Here is a 24,253-nt window from a genome sequence, read left to right on the forward strand (position 1 = left end):
TCCATCTTGTCGCTAGAACGAATTTGATAGACTCCCTTCGGGCCCGAGGAAAACCACCCTATGTTCCAGTGAGAGATGTGCTGGCTGTGATAGACTTGGACTACATGTTCGAAATATATCTTTTCCTAAAAGCTATTGACACATTCCACGCGCTTGTACCGCTCAAAAGTGATTTTTATCCGTTCGCGTATCAAAAAATCTCAAAATTGTCTATAATTTTGATAATTCAAATCACACAAAACCACCGGAAAAAGAAAAAAAAGTTTTTTTACACATGTGTTGGATGATTTTGAAAATCAGTTTTTTTGTTGAAAAAAGTGGTGTTTTTGACATCTTTTACAAAATCATTAATTTTAATATATGGATGATTTTTTTTCGGAAATATTTTTAGTATGTTCAGAAGCCAAAAAACCCGGCTTCATTTTGTAGAAAAAAGAATTTGTTTATATCCAATATAGTTGGTTTGAAAAGCGAACAAAAACAGTCGCAAATGAGTGAATTCACGTCACAAAAAAAGGGAAGTTTTTAATTTTACGAGAAAACTCTGACTTTTTTTGAAATAAAAAAATGAGATTTTCTTTAAAAATGATAAGACGATTCTGAAACACTAAAATTTATAGAAATCGGTTGAAATCTAGCTGAGTTACAACAGCGCGAATGAGTGAATTCACGCCACAAAATTTGATTTTTCGTTAAATTTGTATGAAAATGTGCTCTGAAAGCTGTTTTGACCCTCCAGATGGTCGGATTTTGACAAATCGAGCATAATTTAGTTGATTTTTTAATAAGTTCATTATTTTCAAACAAAAATACAAAAAGATTGAAAAAAAATTAAAAAAATTTTTTTTTGGTGAATCTTTAAATAAAGACAGTAGATATTTTAACATATGATCCCTCAATATGTTGCTATTCAAGTGCCAATCAAAATAAGGAAAAAGTTAGGAGAAGATACCAAAAATTTATGATTGTAAAAGTCGGAACAACAAAATAGCGTTTTTGAAAGTCTATAAAAAATTTGAAGACTCCAAAGAATGGTTCAGTATAACTTTATATTTCGTGACGTGAATTACGTCAACTACCCTGTTCTGTTTGAGCTGAGTGAATTCACGTCACAACTTCAAATAAGCATAACTTCGTTCGTTGTTGTTCAATCGAAAAGTTCCGTACATCAAATTGTGGGTAATTGTTTTCTTTACAACTCATTCGAAGACACCGATATTCTATTTCCACAGAGAGAACAGGAATTCAAAGATGTATGTACTAAAGTCCGAAATGGTTAATTCTAGCGTGAATTCACGTCACAAAAGTAATTAGTCACAACAAAAACAACTTAAATTTTAAAATGACCAAATTATATTCATTTTGAAGGAAATTCAATTTGCGACCGTTTGCTACAATTTTTTTCATTTTCAAGTAAATTGGTTGACTTCTAGAACGAAAACAGTGCAGAAAAGTCCGGAAAAGCGATTTCACGTCACGGTGGAATGTGTCTATTGATCTTCGACTATAATTCTTTTATTTTCACATTTCCCTATCTATCTTCTATCTTTTCTTCAAAAAGTGAACTAGATATAAGCACACAATTGTAATCAAACAAAACGAGTTTGGCTCCTTAAAGCCTAAAGGTATAAGCCGTTTCAAATAAAGAATTTACAAAAAAAAAAAAAAAAATTTCAATGTGATAAATCTAACTTGATCTCAATTTTATTATTTTTTTGCATGCAACATTTTATATCTCACAAAAACTGCTCACATCTCCATCGAGTGGGCAAGCGTTTGAAATAATGTGTAAATATGACCCGACATCAGAGAAAAGCCTACACTGACAAAACATTTGACACATTAGTGTGTGAAATTTCACACATTTCAGAAATAAGTACTCGCTAACTTTCAGCTACTCAGTTCAGAGTGACGGTTACTCAGATGTCGCCAAAACCGCACCTACTCAGTTCTGACTAAACGGCCTTTACTCAGATCTGACTAATCGCTCAATCGCAAGTCATCACGGAGAAAAAAGTATAGTATTTCCAACAATAATCCACTTATATTCAATCATATTTCTGATTAATTCTCGGCTAACTATAAATATTAAACTTTCTACTATATATATAATAGATAATTTGAGTGAATTTGTGCATAAAACAAAACCTATAATAGATTCAATTATACTTCTATGATTGATTTTATGCATTCAACTATAAATATAATAGATTCAACTATAATCGTATGATTGATGTGGTGCATGTAACAATAATTATAGTAAATTTAATTATACCGGTATGATTGATTTAACTGTAAATATAATAGATTCAATAATATTTCTATGATTGATTTTTTCAAAATCAACTATAGATATTGTAGATTCAACATATGCTTATTTATTCTTAATTAATTTCGAGTTGATATTCAAAGTTTTGTTATCTATAAGATAATTTATGTTATTGAAAGAGCTTCGATTCATTTCTTCAAGATCGGTTTGGCAAGGAGTTTCATCGAGTTGAAGCCTTGATAAACAGTCAGCTATGTAGTTTTCCTTTCCTGGTTTGAAAATTACATTATAATCAAAAATTGATCATCGAATATAGTATCTTTGGAGCCTGTTAGCGATCACCATAGGACCACCCTTTTTTCCGCTAAAAATTCCCATTAAAGGTTTGTGGTCAGTTATTATGGTAATTTTTTGACCAAGAACATATTTGTAAAATTTTTCCATTGAGAAAACAATGGCTAGGGCTTCTCTGTGTAAAATGGGATAGTTTTTTTCTGCCTTTGTAAGACGTCTAGATACAAAAAATACTGGAAATTCAGCACCGTTAATGTTATGACTTAACACACCTGAAATGCCTTCGTCGCTTGCGTCGCATGTTACGGTTATTGGTTTATTAGGATCATAATGGGTTAAAATCTTGCTACTACAAATGGCAATTTTACTTTTCTCAAAAGCATGTTGACATTCGTCGCTCCAAACCCACTGTTGATCTTTAGTTAACAGATTGTGTAAAGGTGCTAAAGTAATGTTAAGCTTTGGTACAAATTTTATGTAAAAATTAATCATGCCGAGAAAAGCTTTCAGTTTTTTAACGCAAGTTGGCACTGGCACGGCCGATATTGCTTTCACCTTCTCCGGATTTGGCGCCACACCACCTTCCGAAAGAATGTGTCCCAAATATTTTACACAGGGAACAAACCACTGGCATTTTTCGGAATTAATTTTTACATTATATTGAACTAATTTCTTTAACACCTTTTCTATTATTTTAAACAATTCAGCATCGGACTCGGCCCAGATGAGTATGTCATCAATGTAAGCTTGGACGTTATTTATTCCTGATAAAATTCGATCAATCACAGATTGGAAAAGGGAACTTGCTGGTTTAACACCGTATGGTAGTCGTCGATAGGCAAAAAGACCCTTATGCGTGTTGATTACAAGTAATTTTTTTGTTTTCTCCGAAACTACTAACTGCTGATAAGCCCCCCTCAAATCAATAAGTGCAAATTTCTTAGCTCTACTTTTATTTGTTATTAGATCTTCAATGGTAGGCAAAGGATAATGATGAGTAGTTATATAAGGGTTAACCGTTTTTGACCCATCCATGCATATGCGAATGTCTGTTTTATTGGGCTTAACAACAACAACAATGGGAGAGGCCCAGTCAGCGTATTCAACTTTTTCGAGAATTCCCTCAGACACCAAAGCTTCCAACTGAGTTTCAACTTTTTCTCTATGTTTAAAGGCTACCGCATAAGGCTTATGAATAATTGGAATTGCATTTTCACTTATTTTTATGTCAACTATTACATCTTTAATAGGTTCGGAGATATCATCATCGAAAGCTTTTGCATACTTTGACTTAAGACTCGTTATAGCGTTTTTAACCCACAGCTCTCTACTATCTTCAGTAAGAATATGGTTGAGAGAAAAGGAGGATCTCCACTTTGGGAAAATAACGTTCAGCCAATCCCTCCCCAAAAGAGGAGTAAAATGTTGTTTTGACTCAACTACGATTAAAGGAAGTAAGAATTTTTTTTTATTAATCCTCACATGCACAATAATCTGACCAGAAACAAGAACTTTTCCGCCTGAGATCACAAAAAAATTTCTTTTGACTGGTAAAAGAGGAACAGCTGTAAAATGTTCATTATAAGTGCGTTTAGAACATATCGTTGCGCAAGCACCAGTGTCGCACTCCATCACCAGATTAGCATTATTCACACAAAGTTCCAAATATGCTGGAGAAGTATCAGACCTGCCCTCATATAGTACAATATTATTCACCATCTCAACCTCACCATCATCGTCATCATTAGAACTATTCTCGCATGCACCATCATCGTCATTCAGATTGGATTTCAGCTCTTCCATCGCTGCGCTCAGTTGGTTGATTCTCTCCTCGAAAGCTCGTTTTCGGTTCCCTCGCCCCCTGGATGGCCAAGACGTGCGAGGCTTTTTGGCCTTCGGGAAGGTGCATGTGTACGAGAGATGCCCTCTCTGGTAGCAATTATAACACACAACCTGGTTTTCCCCCGATGCGTTTCCGCGGTGACCGACAGCGTCGCCAAGTCGTGCGACGTCGTCGAACTGGCTAGATCGAAGTAAGTTTTTTGATGCATTCCCGGGTTTGCGGTTCGGACCAACAAAGTTTAACGTGTTAACTTCTGATCGGCCCATTTTGCGAGCTTCAGCCGCCGCAACTTCCATTGTTTTAGCTTTTTCCACTAGCTCGGATAAAGTCAACTCCACATTAGCCTCGTTTATCATCTTCTCGCGTGTTTTATCGTTTTTTATACCCGAAACAAAAACCGATTTCACTAACGTTATTTCTGTTTCCAAGGACACATCACAGTGCTCCACAATGTTCTGGAGCTCGATGGAAAAATCATCAAGCGATTCTCCGTCTAACTGTGTACGGGTTATCAGTTTATGGCGCTCAGCGAAAACGTTTTTATTCACTTCGAATATTTTCTTAAATTTGGTCACAATCTCTTCATAACTTTTACCGACTATTTTATCTGGCTTAAAACTGCCAATCAGTCGGTCCGCCGTTTCCTGGCCCACACTTGTTATAAATTCCAACGGCTTTTCTTCGTCTGGCGTTTTATTCAGCGCAAAGAAAATATCTACCGTTTGCAGGTAGGAATTCACATTCAGTCCCGGCACATACACTGGAAATCTTCCCTTAACGCGGTTTTCACCAACCCCCTGGCAACTTGACAGTTCTGGCGAGTTTCGTGTGCCTGATTAAAATTCGCAGATGTCGCATGTGTACCGTTTGTTTACATACTTTTCGAACCATGCGTATGGAAAGGGCACATCATCAAATGTGGTGCGAATCATAAAATTCGAATGAATGAAAAAAAGTTTCAACCGAAATTATTACTCTCATTCAATATTCTACTTATTTATTTATTGTATAGGAACAGTTTTCCATAAACCGAGGCATTTTCTGCTATAATTTGAAAGATTTGTTATACTAAAATTTTCATATGTATCGCAGTTTATGAAAATCACTCGATGATGGTTGTGGTAATGTTTTAGTTTACATTTATTGTGTACGATCGTCAACAATAGTTTCGGTGGAAGGGGTTCTTTTCCCAAAAATCTGCCGTATATTAGTGAATTATTTTGATCAGTCCAGAAGTTTTAAACCTTATAAAGGACACACAGATTTACGTCTATGTGCCGTTTGCTTCGACTGAACTTCTGAAAACAAATTCACTCTACGTATAACTGAGCTAATTTTCAATTCTCAACATTTTTTTCATTTGTTGAATCGATTAAAAGAAACCATATTTCCATATGCGCCCTTCCGACATGTTAAGTCGCTTGATTTTCGATTTGACAGAACCAAAGAACCAGAAAAAACTGGCACACGCGATTTGTATGGGAAACGTCAAGTTGCCAGGGGGTTGGTTTTCACCTGTCGAAACAGCAGGCTTAAACTCGGATGATAAACTCATGTTTTAACTACACGTCCTTTTATCTCGTCGCCAATATGTCACGTCAGTGACCTTCAGTATTGCTACACTTGCTACGGGGTCAATCACCCTAGAGCTGGGAGTGATATTCGGACGTCTCAGGTCAGAGGAGCCAAGAAAGACACAACCTGATGCTTGGACTTCAAAAGTATATCTGTCTTTATTTTGACTTTAGCGATAAGCTTAACAACTATTGACTACAAAGGTAGACATGGAATTCTCTCCTCTCAATGTGATTATCCAATCTTCATTTTCAGTATCAAGCAAACATTGCTGAAAGTGAAAAAAGCTCAATTCGATTATCATTAAGTTTAGTTGAATGGTGACAAAGTTTGTTCGATGCGCTAGACTTGCGGAAATTGAATAATTACTGCTGAGATTCCTATTTTTTAAGGATTTTGATAAGAAAAAAAAAGTGATAGTGTGTAGAGGTGGGAAGGTTGAGAAATAAGTGTTCGGGTTGGCGAGAAGAACGCTGGCGAGGGAGCGTGTGGGACGAATGTGGGGGACAAAATTACGACAAAAATGTAACAAAATTATGACACAAATATGACAAAAATTTGGCATTAAAATTACAAATCATGACAAATGTGGTAAACGTATGCTAAAATTATGACAAAAAAAATACAAAAATCTGACAAATATGAATTAAATTTTAGAAAATATCATAATGTCGTAAATATGACAAATGTGATAAAAATATGACAAATTTTATACAAAAATGACAAAATTTTGCAAAAATATCACAACTGACAAAAATGTAACAACTGTATGTATGTATGTATATGTATGTATAATCCATCCAATGACCCCCTGAGCTGGCAGGTATGTTATGCAAAAGAACCAATATTAATCCGTTTAATTAAAACTGTTCAATCGCGGGTGCTGGTGGTGTTAGCTCTATTGAAATTCCAGTAACCCATTTCAGAATGGCACCTGCACATCCCGAGGCTACTTTCATTGCCAATAAGCCCCGCCCAATCATAGCCGCATGACCAAATGGGTCATGTAATTATGATTAGTCTTCCCATCTTTTATTGTTGACTTATCCAGGAACTTCATAAATATAATTGCCAAATTATATAAACTTAGCACCCTAGTACGTCCAATAAAAAATGGACATGTATTTAGTTTATGATTTCAATTATTATTACTGTTATGGTATAAATGAAGATTAATAATATTGGTGAATAAAGAAATAAAAAAGATTTTTTTTAAATTGAAGACTGCGCTGGAAACTGGAATACTAGTAGGCCATGCGAAATTTAAAACCTCTCCCTCCAACCGGCAGGCAGCAATGGCACACATCACTCATATAACTGATAATACAAAAACATTTCCTAAAATATGATACACCGGGTCAGCTAGCAATGTAGTAATAAAGTTTGTGTTTTGTTGTGAAATGTTTGAATATATTGATTAAAAATAGATAAATAAAATATTTATTTGATTATATAAAGTATTTCATTTTATATTTGATAAAGTCAATAATAAAATTATTTAAAATATACCATTGAAGACATAGAAAACAGTTGTCTGGTATGATCTGCAAATTATGTTTGATATTTGAGATAGATGAAAGCTAAGATTCATTATGGTAATATTTATATTATAAACCATGACAATGAACCTATAGAATTTGGATATTTTTAAATATCAGGAATGCGTCTGGTATATAGGTCAGGTCGATGTTTTTTTAAAAAATGGATGAAATTGAATGATTAGCTGTAATATCTGTTAAAGTTACTTAAAAATATTTTTTTTTCGTGATGATCAAAATAATTCTTTTAAACATTCTGTTGCGATGAAGTTGATTAGTAAAATTAGCAAATAGTGAAAACATAGTAAAGATTTCTATAAATAAAGTGTTAACAATAGAAACATTGTAACCGTTCAGTTACAAAATCTCTTTGTTTTTTTTTAACGGGTGCAATTTGCTTTAATTGTTTGTGCTTACTGTCACGATTCTTATTTTGTTTTTCTTTTAAATATTTTTGTATATTTTAATTCTGTTGTTTAAAATTAGTAAATCTATAAATGTATAACACTTATGATGGGGGTGGGGTAAGATAACAGTCCATTCTTAGTGGGTATTCGCCTCGCCTTCGCCGTGATGTCGACTATCGATGAAACATCTCGCCTTCGGCGTAAAGTCGACTACCGACTGGACATCTCGCCTCGCCCCAGATGCGAAAAGGCGAAAAGCGAGAAAGAAGGCGAAAAAGAGAGTTGTGTCCGGAAAGAGGGCATTCGAGTGCAGGCGTGCGTGTGTTGAACATCACAGGAGCATTTACCGAGTTAATTGTGAAACCGGAAGTGGCTTTTTGAGGGAAAACCTGTAAAAATCCCTAGTATTTTATCCTTGGATTTTCTGAGGACAACACACGCTTCGGCCTAGTAGATACTTGTATCTGCTACGTCTCACAGTAAAAGGAGCATCGAGTTCTCTGGCCTGCGGGCCATAAGCATTAAGGAGAACATTCCTCTCTCGGTTCGGTCACTCTGGCCAGATCCTGGACCGAACCGATTGTGCCAACGAGAGAAGACGCCTGCAGTTACCTGATTCTGCTCCAACCACCAATAGAGCCAGGTAGCGAAACTCGAAGGATCAGCTTCAGCCACGTGTCCCAGCAAGTTATTGAGGCTGCGGACCTATCATCACCCAAGAATACCCACCTGAGGTCACCTACCAGTTGCAACAGACACACCGAGGGTTCGCTACGAGCGGACAACGCAGACGACTTCAACAGCAGCACCAGCAAAATAATAGTACCGGTACGTTACCCAAGAATTCTGTTCCCACACCCACACCCACACTAGAATCAAACACAAATCGCTAAAAATAAAATTTGCAAGTTTAAAGTCTAGTTCTTTTGCAATTAATTTAATAAAGTTTTTCCCTAGTAAAGTTCAGCTTTTTGTATTAATTTATGTGAAAGAATTGTGATAGTATTTTGTGTAAAGTTTGTTCGCGTAGGTCCTCCGATTACCCAGTAGTAAGCCGACTCTGAGACCCAGTTCGAGGAGTTTCTTGCTACTGAGCTAGCTTGACGGGATTTTTATTAGTTACAATTGGCACCCAACTACAACACACGAAAGGTAATCCGAGGATCCGAGTAGCATTAAAAAAATCAGAGATTTTTTGAACTAGCGGCGGGAGAGTACACAATCAATTTTAAATTTTGTAATATTGATTGTGTATGTCCTGTTCATTACTACTTCCGTTCAGAGTTACATAAAAAGTGATTTGTTTAGCTGGAAGAAGTGGCCGAAGTTTAAATTACAAAAAGCAGTTGAATTTCAGTTTAAGATCGAATCTAACTAGTTACCTGTAAACCTAAATGAACCAACACTAAAGGTCTTTGACCAAATAAAACACCAACACAAAAACCACATTTTTATTAAATTCCTTTATAACTTTTAATTCTAAGCTCAGCACTGTGATATTTCTATGTAATTTATTGCGTATTAGTGTTGAGTTTCCAAAATCGTGTTCATAATCTGTGTTATTTATTACTAAATAGTGTTCAAAACACACGTTTATTTTAACTACTTTTAAATATTGCCTACTTGTGTTAAATTTGCCAATTTGTGTTATTTATTTATTTATTTCATAGTTTTAAAAAATTTGCCTGTTTACTAGTTTTTAACTTATTGCTACTTTTAAAAATTATGTGTCTTAATTGATATTACTTAGTATCGTGAATATTCAAAGTCTGTTTGGATTCAAATAATTAATTTTAATTTGTTCTTATTCTTAAATTTCTGATTTTGTTACGTAAATTCCCAAAAATGAGCTCGCAATTTCTAATGCAATATCGTTTCTTGAATGTGAACCATTTGCTAACGGATGAGATTGAACATGAATTGCAAATTAGAAAAATCCCTTTTAAATCCGCTGAATCCCGTGACGCAAAAAGAAGGCGTTTAAGAATCAAAATGAAAGAGCAACGTGAAAGTAATGATTTTGAAATAGAAGAAATAACGAACCCAAATGAATGCGAGAAAGAGTTAGAATTGATTGATGAGAAATTGTCGGCTATTCGAAATCAATTAGAAAACAGGAAAGCAAGGAAGACCGACCTTCCTGTTTATAGAACTCGTTTAATCCATCTTTATGCCCGACTTAAACGATTGAAAAATAATTACAACGCAGAGGGGTTGGAAGTGACTGCATTAAGATTGCTTTCAGATCACTTTACACCCATGTCGTCAGAGGCCGAGAATAAACAAAGAAATGAAAACTTTCTATTTCAAGAACTTACAAAGCTTAGTTTAGACGAAGAAAATGAAAAAGGGAATAGTGAAACAGAATCAGATGAAGAAGAAAATTTAGAAATGGAAAGAAGAAATCGTAGAATGAGAAGAAAATCAAGCACTCCTAAGAAAGTTGATGATAAAAATACGGAGGAGTTGTTTAAGAAAATCATTGAAAAAGTTGATAGCTATCTAGAAATGAAGTTGAGCAGTCTTGGAAGTGATAAAGCTTCTCAAAATTCTTTGAATAATAAAAATAAGGAATCAATAACAAAGAAGCCTGAAATTTTAGAAAAAAGAATCGGCTTTCAGAACCCAGGGTTTGAAATTTATCAACCACAAATTGATTTGGGGTCAGAATCAGAAAATGAATGGTCAGATGATGATTTCAGGAACCGCAATCGCTCGCGTAGGCGTAGTCCACGCCCGGTAGCAGATTGGCGGTTAAAATATGATGGTAGAGACGAAGGAAAAAAATTAAATAAATTTGTCACTGAAGTAGAGTTTATGGCCGAAGCCGAATGCATCAGCAAAAAAGAGTTGTTCCGTGAAGCAATTCACCTCTTCAGTGGAGAGGCTCGAACGTGGTTTATGGAGGGTAGGAATAACCGCGATTTTCGAAACTGGGAAGAACTCGTAACAGAAATGAAAAGAGAATTCCAGCCTCCTGACATGGATTTTGTTTACGAGCAGCAAGCTATGCAACGAAGGCAACGGAGGGGAGAAAAGTTTCAGGAGTATTACAACGCCGTAATTGAAATTTTCAGCTTCATGGCGATCCAACCAAGTGAGCAAAGGCAGTTTGATATTCTGTTTGCTAACATGCGTACAGATTATAAAACACCATTAACAGTCAAAGGGATACGGACTGTAAAATCACTGAAGCTTTGGGGTAAGAAGTTGGATGCTGTCAATTCATGGATGTATCGCCCGAAGGATCCTGAAATTCCACAAAAGGCCAAGGTGCATGAAGTTAGGGTGACTGCTGACAGGAACCAGAAACCTTGGGAAAATCGCCGAAAAAGTTGGGAGCCTTCAATTAACGAGAGAAACCAGAACCGTCCGAGACAGCGCTATGAACAAAGGTTCGAGAAACTGAAAGAAGATTTTCCGCAACCAGAATCTAGTAGAGGAAACTTAGAACGCAGGGTTGCAAACTATAAAGTCCCAGACAAACTAGTTTGTTTTAATTGTCGTCAAAAGTTCCACCACTTCAAATCTTGTCTGATGGATAAAGAAATCTTCTGCGAAATTTGCGGGTTTCATGATTTTCCTACTGAAAAATGTCCATTTTGTCAAAAAAACAGAATGCTATCGGCGTAGGAGGGCGTCGAGGGCAGCGTCAAACACCTCCCACAGTTTTTGTTTCATGTCGACCCGAAATCAGCGAGTTAAAGGTAGAAGTCGTAGGTGATAATCGTCCGTTTGTTGAAGTAGATGTTTTAGGGATAAAAATGTTAGGATTGTTGGATAGTGGTGCACAGGTTTCAGTTTTGGGGTTAGGAAGCGAAAAATTAATTCGTAAGCTAGAACTGAAACTGTGTCATACATCCACAACACTATCAACTGCCGGCGGACAAAATTTAGGCGTGATTGGATTTGTAAATCTCCCTATTAAGTTCAACAATATCACGAGAATTGTTACAACATTGATTGCACCTTCGATGAAGCGTAGGCTAATCTTGGGCATGAATTTCTGGAAGCTATTTGAAATCGCTCCAGCTGTTCACAACTTAGAAAATGGACAACCGGAAATATTAGAAGTTGAAGAAGAACGACAAGACGAAGAAGAAATAAGGTTGACGGAGGAACAGCACAAGGTTTTAGAAGAGGTTAAGCAAAGTTTTAAGGTTTATACAGAAGGAGGAAAACTAGATTATACCCCTTTGATTGAGCATAAAATTGAATTGGCTGAGGAATTTAAAAACGCTCCACCCGTCCGACTTAATCCGTATCCGTGGTCACCGGAAGTGCAGCGCCATGTTGATGAGGAGCTGGACCAATGGATAGCAGCAGGAGTCGTCGAAAGATCTAACAGTGACTGGGCATTGCTTATCGTTCCAGTGATGAAAAAGACCGAAAATGAAGAAGGTGAGCAAAACATCAAGGTTCGAATGTGCTTAGACGCCAGAAAGCTCAACGAAAGGACACGCAGGGATGCGTATCCACTTCCTCACCAGGATCGTATTCTAGGGCGGTTGGGAGCATCCAAGTATCTATCGACAATCGATCTGTCAAAAGCATTTTGGCAAGTTCCTTTGGCCCCAGAGTCTAAAAAATATACTGCATTTCGGGTATTTGGACGAGGACTGTACCAGTTTCGTAGATTGCCTTTCGGGTTGGTCAATTCGGCGGCATGTTTGGCCTCCTTAATGGACAGGACTCTTGGATACGGGGAATTAGAGCCAAACGTTTTCGTCTACTTGGACGACATAGCATATAGCCAGTTTAAAGGAAGTAGCCAGAAGATTGAGAGAGGCGAATCTTTCTATTAATCTAGAGAAATCAAAGTTCTGTGTTCCCGAGGTTCCATATTTGGGATATATCCTTTCGAAGGATGGAGTTCGGCCAAATCCGAACAAAGTAGAAGCAATTATCAACTTTGAGCGTCCATCTTCCGTGAGATCCTTAAGGCGCTTCTTAGGGATGGTCAATTATTACCGTCGCTTCATTGATTCTTTCAGTGAAGTGACCGGTCCATTAACTGACCTTCTCAAAGGAAAGCCTAAGGTGATTATATGGAATGAAGCGGCGGAAAGTGCGTTCGTTAATTTGAAAGAAAAATTAATTTCGGCTCCAATTTTATCTAATCCTAACTTTTCCTTGCCTTTCAAAGTGCAAACGGATGCCAGCGACCTTGCGATCGCTGGCATTCTTACTCAAGAAGAAAGTGGGAAAGAATTTGTGATTGCATACTTTTCAAGAAAGCTTACCACAACGCAAAGATCCTGGAAAGCAGCGGAAAAGGAGGGATTAGCTGCACTAGAGGCTATTGAAAAATTTAGACCGTATATTGAGGGGGTTAAATTTACATTAGTCACGGATTCGTCGGCCCTTTCCTTTATACTAAACACCAAATGGAAACCTTCATCTAAACTGAGCAGGTGGAGCATTTTGCTACAACAACATGACATGATTGTTCAACATAGGAAAGGGTCAGAAAACGTTGTCGCGGATGCCTTGTCCCGATCGATGGATGTCCTGGAAGTCTCAACGAGTAGTGATTGGTATTCAAGGTTATTTAGAAAAGTCGAAAAATCACCCGAAGATTTCATTGATTTTAAAATAGAAAACAACAAATTGTACAAATTTGTGCAGTCGGCTTCTGATGTGATGGATTACTTCTACGAATGGAAGCTATGCGTGCCTGAATCATTAAGGAAACAAGTACTTAATGAGGAACATAACAACTCACTTCATCCAGGGTTCGAGAAAACCATTCAGAAGATTAAACTGCGGTACTTTTGGCCTAAGATGTCTTCCGAAATAAAGCGTTACATTCGAGACTGTGAGACGTGTAAGCAATGTAAGCCATCTACATTGTCCGCCGCTCCTATCCTGGGGAACCAACGCCTTACCAATAAACCATTCCAGATCTTAGCACTCGACTTCATCCAGAATATTCCTAGGAGCAAGAATGGAAATTGCCATTTATTAGTCATGATGGATGTCTTTTCTAAATGGACTATCCTTGTTCCTGTGAGGAAGATCGAGGCGAAGCTCGTGTGTAAGATCTTGGAAGAGCAATGGATAAGGCGGTTTGGAACTCCAGAAATAGTAATGTCTGATAATGCTAGCACTTTCATTGGCAAGGAATTTCAAGCGCTGCTAAAAAGGAGAAAGATACGCCACTGGACGAACGCGAGGTATCATAGCCAGGCAAATCCGGTAGAGCGAGTTAACCGGACGATAAATGCCTGCATGAGATCGTATATGCAAGTTGATCAAAGATTATGGGATACTAGAATTGCAGAAGTTGAAGATCTCCTCAATAGCACCATACATTCATCAACCGGATACTCGCCATACCGGATTCTATATGGTCACGAAAAAATGGTTACAGGCGACGAGCACCGACTAGAACGGGAAAAGAAAGAAATGACCATGCAAGAGAGGGATCACCTTCGTCATGAAACTCAGGGATCGCTGGCAGCGGTAGTGCAGAAAAACCTGCAAAAAGCTGACGACAAAAATCGAAAAGTGTACAACTTGCGTCACAAAAAGTTTGCCCCAGCGTATCAAGTAGGGCAACGGGTGTACAAACGCAATTTCCAACTGTCGTCCGCAGCGCAACACTACAATGCAAAGTATGGTCCCGTGTATATGCCTTGTACCATTGTGTCGAAGCGTGGTAGTAGCTCTTACGAGTTGGCAGACGAGCAGGGAAAAGTGCTAGGGGTATTCTCTGCTAATGATATTCGACCCGAGAAGTAAGACGGGCAATCATTGAATGTCGCACATTCCATTATTATCAGTAAAGGTTTAAAAAAAAAGAGTGGTGAAATAGAGTGAAAGAGTAGCTACCTTACAACAAGATCATGCATCGTCCAAATTTTGCAAAGGGCAAGCATGCCTGGTTCATAATAGTTTCGTCATATTTCGTTGTTTTGGTTCTTCGTTGAATTCTGTAGTTCAGTTTTCGTTAATAAGTTCCAATTCCGATCCATGTTCACTTAGTTTAATCATGTACTGGTAGATAGTAGGTAAATATTCCAAGTCGATGTCCAAAGTCCAAATTGTTCGTCCTCTAAGATAGTCCAAATATGAAACCATAGTGAGTGGTTGTTTACATTGGGTCTTGTGGTGAATAGGAGTCGAATAAGAGAGAGATCCAGTGCATGGGGGATCATTGGAATCATCATCATCAGTGAAGCTTTCATCTGATGATTGCCAAAGCTCCCTCGTTGATGTGGCATCAGGTTGTGTGTCAGCGTTTATGAAGCTACAGTACAGAGACCTAAAAAAAGGAAAGGAACAAAAGTTTAATTACTTTCCAAGAAAATGAAGAGTAAAATATTCCCTTAGAAGAAAGCGCGCTTCTAAAGGAATACATATTCCGGAACCGACAAAGTCGTCTACGAATCCTTCGCCTATGAGGTTATGTTTACCATCACTTACCATGTCACTCGTCATCCATCGTAAAGCCGTTACAATAATCAATCCAGCAGGCCACTGGACTGATTATACCTGGAACTTTATAACAATTCATAAGCCTAACAACATTAAAGAACGAATAAAAATAACTCATCTAGTGAAACAATATTAAAATATCTCAGATCAAGTAATACAATCCACTCTTAGTTTTTGGTTCACATGCGGTAAATATAATAATAGACTGAAGAGAGTTCCAGCGAGAATGCTATACATCCCAAGAGCTAAACCGATTAATGACAATTAAACGATATGTAGCAAAAATCACCACGAGTGCTCAAAGACATACTTACAGGCAATTAGAATCACAAATTATGGCAAATTTTATTTGAAATTTTAGCTTCTAATTTAATCCACGATTTTAAACTGTTAGGCTAGGTCGAAAATTTGAAATTATAACTGCTACACACTACACACTTTCTTTTAAAGCGGCAACTTCTGAAGGTTATTCAATGATCTAACGCTAACTCTGTGAAGGGTTAAATAAATGATCAAAGCATGACATTTATTTAATCCGAGGAGGTGGATAGTGTAACCGTTCAGTTACAAAATCTCTTTGTTTTTTTTTAACGGGTGCAATTTGCTTTAATTGTTTGTGCTTACTGTCACGATTCTTATTTTGTTTTTCTTTTAAATATTTTTGTATATTTTAATTCTGTTGTTTAAAATTAGTAAATCTATAAATGTATAACACTTATGATGGGGGTGGGGTAAGATAACAGTCCATTCTTAGTGGGTATTCGCCTCGCCTTCGCCGTGATGTCGACTATCGATGAAACATCTCGCCTTCGGCGTAAAGTCGACTACCGACTGGACATCTCGCCTCGCCCCAGATGCGAAAAGGCGAAAAGCGAGAAAGAAGGCGAAAAAGAGAGTTGTGTCCGGAAAGAGGGCATTCGAGTGCAGGCGTGCGTGTGTTGAACATCACAGGAGCATTTACCGAGTTAATTGTGAAACCGGAAGTGGCTTTTTGAGGGAAAACCTGTAAAAATCCCTAGTATTTTATCCTTGGATTTTCTGAGGACAACACACGCTTCGGCCTAGTAGATACTTGTATCTGCTACGTCTCACAGTAAAAGGAGCATCGAGTTCTCTGGCCTGCGGGCCATAAGCATTAAGGAGAACATTCCTCTCTCGGTTCGGTCACTCTGGCCAGATCCTGGACCGAACCGATTGTGCCAACGAGAGAAGACGCCTGCAGTTACCTGATTCTGCTCCAACCACCAATAGAGCCAGGTAGCGAAACTCGAAGGATCAGCTTCAGCCACGTGTCCCAGCAAGTTATTGAGGCTGCGGACCTATCATCACCCAAGAATACCCACCTGAGGTCACCTACCAGTTGCAACAGACACACCGAGGGTTCGCTACGAGCGGACAACGCAGACGACTTCAACAGCAGCACCAGCAAAATAATAGTACCGGTACGTTACCCAAGAATTCTGTTCCCACACCCACACCCACACTAGAATCAAACACAAATCGCTAAAAATAAAATTTGCAAGTTTAAAGTCTAGTTCTTTTGCAATTAATTTAATAAAGTTTTTCCCTAGTAAAGTTCAGCTTTTTGTATTAATTTATGTGAAAGAATTGTGATAGTATTTTGTGTAAAGTTTGTTCGCGTAGGTCCTCCGATTACCCAGTAGTAAGCCGACTCTGAGACCCAGTTCGAGGAGTTTCTTGCTACTGAGCTAGCTTGACGGGATTTTTATTAGTTACAACATTGCAAAAAAAAACACAAAAACAAAATAGGAACGATCGATTCAATATTATTGTTTCTAGTTGATAGCTTGAACGCAATAAAAAGATAAACTTTGTCGCTCTCTAAACAAATAATTAGAATAATCCAAAATAAAAAAATTGCTAAATTAAATTTGAAAATTGATTAAATGTAAAATTTATTTTAATTTTTTTTTCATATATTCACAACGTGGAAGCTAGAATAAAAATATGTAAGTGTTGTGGACATTTTATAAAAATTATTCCATTTGATATAATAATATGGAGTCATGAAATCCTGGAAATGTTAAAGAAATAATTTGGCTGTGCTGTTATTAAAAGTTATTTCATAATATATATGTGTATAGCATACAAAAGTTCGCTTAAATTATAATGATAGTGATCGAAAAAAACTGAAGGCCGAACTAAATTGAAGATCTTGAAAATGTCTTTGCATGGTAAAGTTTTCAAAATGAGCCACAAGTGTCAAAATTTCTGTCACCTTTTCCCAACACCAGTGAACTTGCTCTGCAATGTTGTAAAATGATGTTGATCCATTCTGTTATTTTTGGTCCTAGTATGCTGAAATGAATTTCTCAATTTTACCTTGTTACACAATAAGGCCATTCCGGGACGCGAAAAAAAAATCATTGATCATGAGCATTTTAATCTGAAGCATTAAATCAGAACGAACATCACATACGTCGCACCGCGAAATTGATTTTGTTTCCTGTACTTTTAATATTTCTTAAAATTAAATCGATTTCGTTACCTTTCATTGGTTATTTCAAAGAATTAAAATTCTAAAATATTCTTGTACTATAATTGTACATAGCTATGTATTTGAAGTTTTTCGCTAACTCCTGAATTTTAATCTTCAATACAAATGCTTATCAATTAGTGATAAATAAAAAAACGACATTTCAAACACCTAATTAAAAATGTAACTAGCTCTAATTTTCTTATTTCAAAATCTACAGTACAAAAAATATGCTACAAATGTTTTAAACTTAAAAGTCTTTTGCTGATTTTTTTTTAATTCACTTGATTATAATTTATAAAACAACATCAATGATTAAGGAATGCATATGAATAGTGCTCATTATCAATTGTTAAATTAATGGTAAATCTTTGTAAGTAAAAAAAAAACAATATTTTTGGATAAAAATCACAATTTGCCACGTAAACTTATTATGTGATGGATGAATTACGAAATGATAAATTTTTACTGTGTATAATTTTAGCTGAGACACTTGAGTGATTTGAAAGCATTTTCAAGTCCCTCGACTTGAACGCAAGTTATTGCGGTTACTGGGAAAATTTCTAATCGAGCGACGGTAGCCTTCCGTGCGGTAGACTAGCCGGAGCAGTAAACACAGTTAAAAAATTCACTCTTACTCACTAATTTCATTGAAAAGTTAAGAAGTAAATTCTTGAATCAATCTTCAAATCATTATTTTGCAAGAGAGGACAAAACATATAGTCATCGGAATGAAATATTATTATTCTTAGTATTCATTGAGATTGAATTAATTACGAGCGTTAAAATCCCAGACAAAACAAAAAATAATGAACACTATTGAAAACACATTTTTCCATAGCCTGAGAATTAACGAATTTGGCATGACGAAGATTTTTGATGCGATAAATGCGTCTTTGATACTTTATATGCTGGTCGAATTCAATTATGTTGTCGTTAAAATGTAACAAATCGTATATGAGAAGTTAAAAAAAGGAGTTGTGTACGGATAATGATCTATTATAGGAAATAATACCATTCGCATCGCAAAAAATTGGACTGCGCACTCATAACTGCGAAACTTGTGCGATCTGTCAAATCAGTATAAAATCTGTCGGTTTTCTACACGCTAACCGCTTTTCAGTTAAACTTTATACGGATAACTCCGACTGCAAAACATAGCACGAAATCCAACATTCAATGAATGATCGCTACCGTGTCGTCGAACTCTAAACTTATTTAAACAACTACAGCGTTTTCTTTTTTTTCGTGAATTTGTCCGCTGATTGACCCCATCGCAAACAGTTTTTTTTATTATTCATTTTTCCGTGATTTCGACCGCTGATTGACCAAGCTCAAGGCAAACACAATTTTTTGTTTTATAAACAATAGATAATCCGATAATAATATTTGGTATACATGTTTGTTTGACAACTTTTTATTAAATCATCTTTAAATGTTTTCCGCTTGTTCATCCGATTTAATTTCAGTCGATAAATAATCCTTATGTAGAACAATGCTCATTTTTTTTCTTGAATACTGTAATTTTTTTTACAGTGGTACCCTACGGGAGCCCAAATCAGCTATCGCAGAAATAGAAAAAAAGAGTGGATCAGCAATAACTTTGTACAATATAAAGATTCCATGAAATATTTCAAGGAAATATTTCCAGTCTTCGAAGTGCTAAGCTGTCAAAATTTTAGTAAGAGCTGACTTTTAATTTTATTTTTCTAATTTTTCTATTCTATTTGATTTTAAATTAAAATATATTACAAGTAAAAACTAATAAATAATCGGAAAACCGAACCAAAATCGATTGGATTTCGGTCCGTTCAACCCGTGAATCGGTCCGAAATCGAACTAGAAATCCAACCGAATTCGGACGGATTCAGTGCTCTGGTGACACAAGTTTCCTGACGACGCGACGCGTTGCCAAAAACGAACTGTCAAAACAACTGGTCCGAATTCCGTCCGGATATCAGACCGATTTCTGTCCGGATTTCTAGACCGAATTCGGCCCGGATTTTCAGACCAAATTCGGTCAGATCCCAGAGGTTCGTTTTCTAAATCCAAATTTAATTTTACTGCCATTGTAAATTTATAAACTATTTGAATTTTCCATGTATTTTATTGACCATCTACATAACACATACCTAACATTTATAAACATAGAAATACATATCACGAAACATCAAATTAGACATGTGATTATCCAGCAGAACTTTCGGATGACGGACACCTTTGGATTTAGGTAACCCATGTTCTGCTGGCCTTGTGAGGTGTCCCCACTGGTTTGATTGCCTGGAAAAAAATTTTTTTGTTCTTATTTATACATTAAACAAATTTAATCAAAAAACTTACCTGAGAAAGTTTTTGTAAGAAAATTCGCTTTACGTCGAGAATGGTACCAGTAAAAAAATTATGACATATAAAAAAACATGATTGCTATGATTGGAACCGTGGTGACGTTTCGAAACTAGACGACGCGTCGCGTCAATTCGGTCAAGAAAAACTGACCGAATTCAAACAAAATCTGGACCGATTTGAACTGTCAGGTCTTGTTTTCGACGCTGCTTTGAGCAGCAGGAAAATGGTCCGGAAAATCGGACGAAAATTGGACGTTTTTTAACTGACAAGCTTTCTTATGACAGTAATCGGTCCGATTGTCAGATGCACTCCGATCCGGGTTTGTACAATATAAAGATTCCATGAAATATTTCAAGGAAATATTTCCAGTCTTCGAAGTGCTAAGCTGTCAAAATTTTAGTAAGAGCTGACTTTTAATTTTATTTTTCTAATTTTTCTATTGTATTTGATTTTAAATTAAAATATATTACAAGTAAAAACTAATAAATAATCCCACTTATCTTAATATCCGGATCAGGTATGTGGAGCAGAATGCAATAGCCCGTTTCTACAAACGCACTCTTGTTCTGAGGGCGTAGCACCATTTTTTCTGAGTAACTAATTTTCTTCAAAAACACACTTTACACATACTTTTTGGTGAAACCACACTTTAGAAACTAAGATTATATTAAGGTCTCGTAATTGCACCAACAATCACTAATTTTAGGCTCATACTTCGGACCTATTTTGAAAAGAAAGTTCCCGCAGTACAATCCAACAAATTTACTTTCACTTATTTCGAACATCAACTGACAAAAATGTAACAACTATAACAAAAATATGACGAAATATTGGCAAAAAATCAAAAATAAGACAAGCGTGGTAAAAATATAACGAAACAATAAAATGACAATATCATGACATAAAATTGTGATAACAATAATACAAATTTATGACATAAATAAGACAAATATGACAAATTTATGATTAAAATAACAAAAAAAATTTAAATTTAAGGGACAAAAATGTCCTCAAACTATGTAAAATTATGATAAAGTAAAGATTTTCATTTCATTGTTAATTTTGTGCAATGATTTTGTCATATTTATCAGATTTATGTCATAATTTTGTCTTATTTTTAACACATTCGTTATATTTTCGACTAAGGTTTGTCGAATTTTTGTCATTTTATTGTTAAATAAATGTCATATTTCTGTCTTAATTTTGACATATTTTTGACATATTTATCAGATTTTTGTCATCATTTTTTTGTCATGTTTTGTTATTGTATTGTCAAAACTTCGCTATATTTTTCATATTTTTTGTCATATTTTTATCACATCTGAAATTTTTTATCTCATCTGTCAGATTTTTGTAATTTTTTTGTTATTTTTTGTCATTACATAGTTCATTTTTTTGTCATATTTATTCCATATTTTTGTCATATTTTGTTCATACTAAATATTGTCATAGTTTTGTCGTTTTTTCACTATATTTATTTCATTTTGTAATAGTTTTGTCATTTTTTGACCACAATTGTCAAATTTTTGTCATATTTGTCAGATATTTGCCATGTCGTCATCAAGAAATTTATATTCATCTATCTTCCCGTCCCCTCTGAATAATCGTATAGTCTTAGCGAATTTCCAATCGTGTTTTCTTTTCGAATCCCAATTCACAATTGTCGAAAATGGCACAAATAAATGCCGACTGAAATTATCAGCAACTTTAGCTGACACTGACTGAATGCTAAAGCTGCATTCACTGATCGAATGCATTGAGTGACAGAAACGCCTAAGCGAAAGACGCTTTCGTAGCAGTCGAGCGAAACAAGTTAGTTCGGGTTTACGAGTAAGCTTTCTACTGACTGATAGACATACTCGCAAAGCTTGCCGTAAGCACGAAGATGACCGAGCCGATCAGAAGCTTTTATATTCATTGACTTTTCTATTCCATTCATTTCAGTTCAAGCTTTTTGCACTGATAGAAAATCACAGTCAATATCATTCGTGCTTTCAGAAAATTTGCAGCACTGATCAGAACTGCATGTTATTTTCACCAATTTAGTGGTGTCCTGAAAAATCCTGATTTTGTCTGAGTAAAATTGAGGCGGGCTCTGAGTATTTCAAAATTAGCGAGTAGACCAACACATTAAATGTGTGAAGGTACTGCTGCACATTAATGGAAAACACCCTGTAAGGAAACGAAATGTGTGCGTTTCACAATTATGCAAAAAGCGTTCAAAACGGGAAAATGTGTGAAAAAAGTACAATAGTTCAATTTAGGTAAGCGGGAGGTGAAATTTTTAATTATTTTCAATAATTTAGTAATAAAACAACAAGTTTTCCAATTTAAATGATTTATTTATTTATGCTCGAACATGATTGAAAAATATTGATTTCGGGGAGAACAATTCCTTAAGTCATTTCTCCCAGCGAGAACAAGCAGGCGATACCAGGCTGGATCTGAAAGATAAATTTAAGCGTTATTCAATTTAGTTTTCAAATTGAAATACTGGTTTACTTGCCATTATTGTCTTATGACTTGAGATTATTGGTGATATAATAATGTGATAGTTGATCAATCTAACGCAAAAAATTTGATAAAAAAATATCATCAGAGTAAAAAGTTATGGAAGTTCAAAGTCGAAGTGATAGTGCGCGTGCTTCCAATTTCTATACAATTATGAACGGTACTGTACATACATACATTATAGTTTTTCAATGGTTCTAATTAGCATTTTTTTAAAAGATTATTTAGGATTTGCTGAGGGGGCGTTGAGCTTGAAAATTTGACAAAAGTAGGCGGTGAGAGAAAAAAGTTTGAAAACCACTGCTTTATCTATACAATGTTTTTTTTTTTTTGTTAAAATATCTAAAATACTGTTATTATTGGTTTTTCATCTACTGTATCGATGACATTAGGTTCGTCGATATCATCACTGACCTCTAGGCTTTGATTTTCGTTCTCCGATTCATCTGGAAAGAATGGTAAAATATAAGTGTTCATTTGTCAAATTTTGCACTAAATTTTAAATTTAATCTTTTTACCTCGGTCAACACTTGAAATAATTACTCTTACGAGATGAAAATCTACGACCATAACAATACGTAAAAGAAGAATCATAACTCCAACATAATAAAATGCCACCCAAATCCACGGGAAATACAAAACTAGGTAGTAGTTTTTGTCCGGTAGCACCAGATCGTTGGGTTGATGCAATGAGTACTTCGATATCATTCTTGCACAGCTGTATTTTTCATGAAGGTTAACTTTCTCAAACTGCTGACAAAATGAGCTCAACCCCCTTTTGGTGAGACACGCGCAAACTGTAGCAGAAATTGAGCATGAAACGAAAAATACCAAAGAAGGAAGTACAATTCTCCAGGGGCGATCGATGATGCTGTTAAAGACGAGGAATAATGGTTAAAGTTCTGGAAAAGAAATGCTACTAGTAAATCTACAACTATACCTGCCGATTCCTTCCCCACCTGGTCCGTGCATAATAAATATGGCAAACCATATCACACCAATCAAGGCATGAAATAGCGGAGTATACGTAAGATATTCACAATAATTATGGCTGCTCCAATTAGTATCGTATTCGTTGATAATATCTGTAAGAATCAATGATTAAATTAAACGGCAAAAAATCATAAAAAAAATGTATCTATCATTTTTTATCTTATTTATGACACATTCCACGCACTTGGGTCCTGAGAGTCGTAAATTTTCAAATAACTTCTCCGCGAAAACTATGAGTTTTTTTTATGATGAACAAACGCGTTCGAAATCGAATAGTTTTACATTAAATGATTCGTATAACCTTTGAACTGATTGTCAAAAAATGGTAAGTTCCTTCAAAAACTGAACATTTTCGTAAATAAACTTCATACTCACCTCCAGAAGGTAAAATTGATCCAATTTAAATTCTTAAATTCAGTTCACTGCCGCTGGAAGCATAATTGTCACATGTTACATTTTGATATGTGAGGTATTTTGGTGTCTACCGGCTTGTAGCAATGATTATTTTTATTTTATTTAGTAAAAACATGTTATATAAAA

General features: G+C 35.8%; 1 protein-coding gene across 2 annotated transcripts in view; it reads right to left on the bottom strand.

Moving 5' to 3' along the window:
- Positions 1-22,963: 22,963 nt before the first annotated feature.
- Positions 22,964-24,253, bottom strand: part of LOC129756309 (uncharacterized) — a 42,045-nt gene continuing 40,755 nt past the window's right edge. Inside the window, exons 4-6 of one of the 2 annotated variants that reach the window (XM_055753157.1) lie at positions 23,661-23,805; positions 23,239-23,591; positions 22,964-23,166 (exon numbers count right to left, since the gene is read on the bottom strand). In XM_055753157.1, coding sequence (XP_055609132.1) covers positions 23,063-23,166; positions 23,239-23,591; positions 23,661-23,805 — 602 coding nt within the window. In that variant the 3' untranslated portion in view covers positions 22,964-23,062. The remainder of the gene's footprint in view (positions 23,167-23,238; positions 23,592-23,660; positions 23,806-24,253) is intronic. The other variant, XM_055753163.1, reaches the window with a different exon arrangement.

This window comes from Uranotaenia lowii, chromosome 1, assembly GCF_029784155.1.
Source record: "Uranotaenia lowii strain MFRU-FL chromosome 1, ASM2978415v1, whole genome shotgun sequence".
Taxonomy (NCBI): Eukaryota; Metazoa; Arthropoda; class Insecta; order Diptera; family Culicidae; genus Uranotaenia; species Uranotaenia lowii.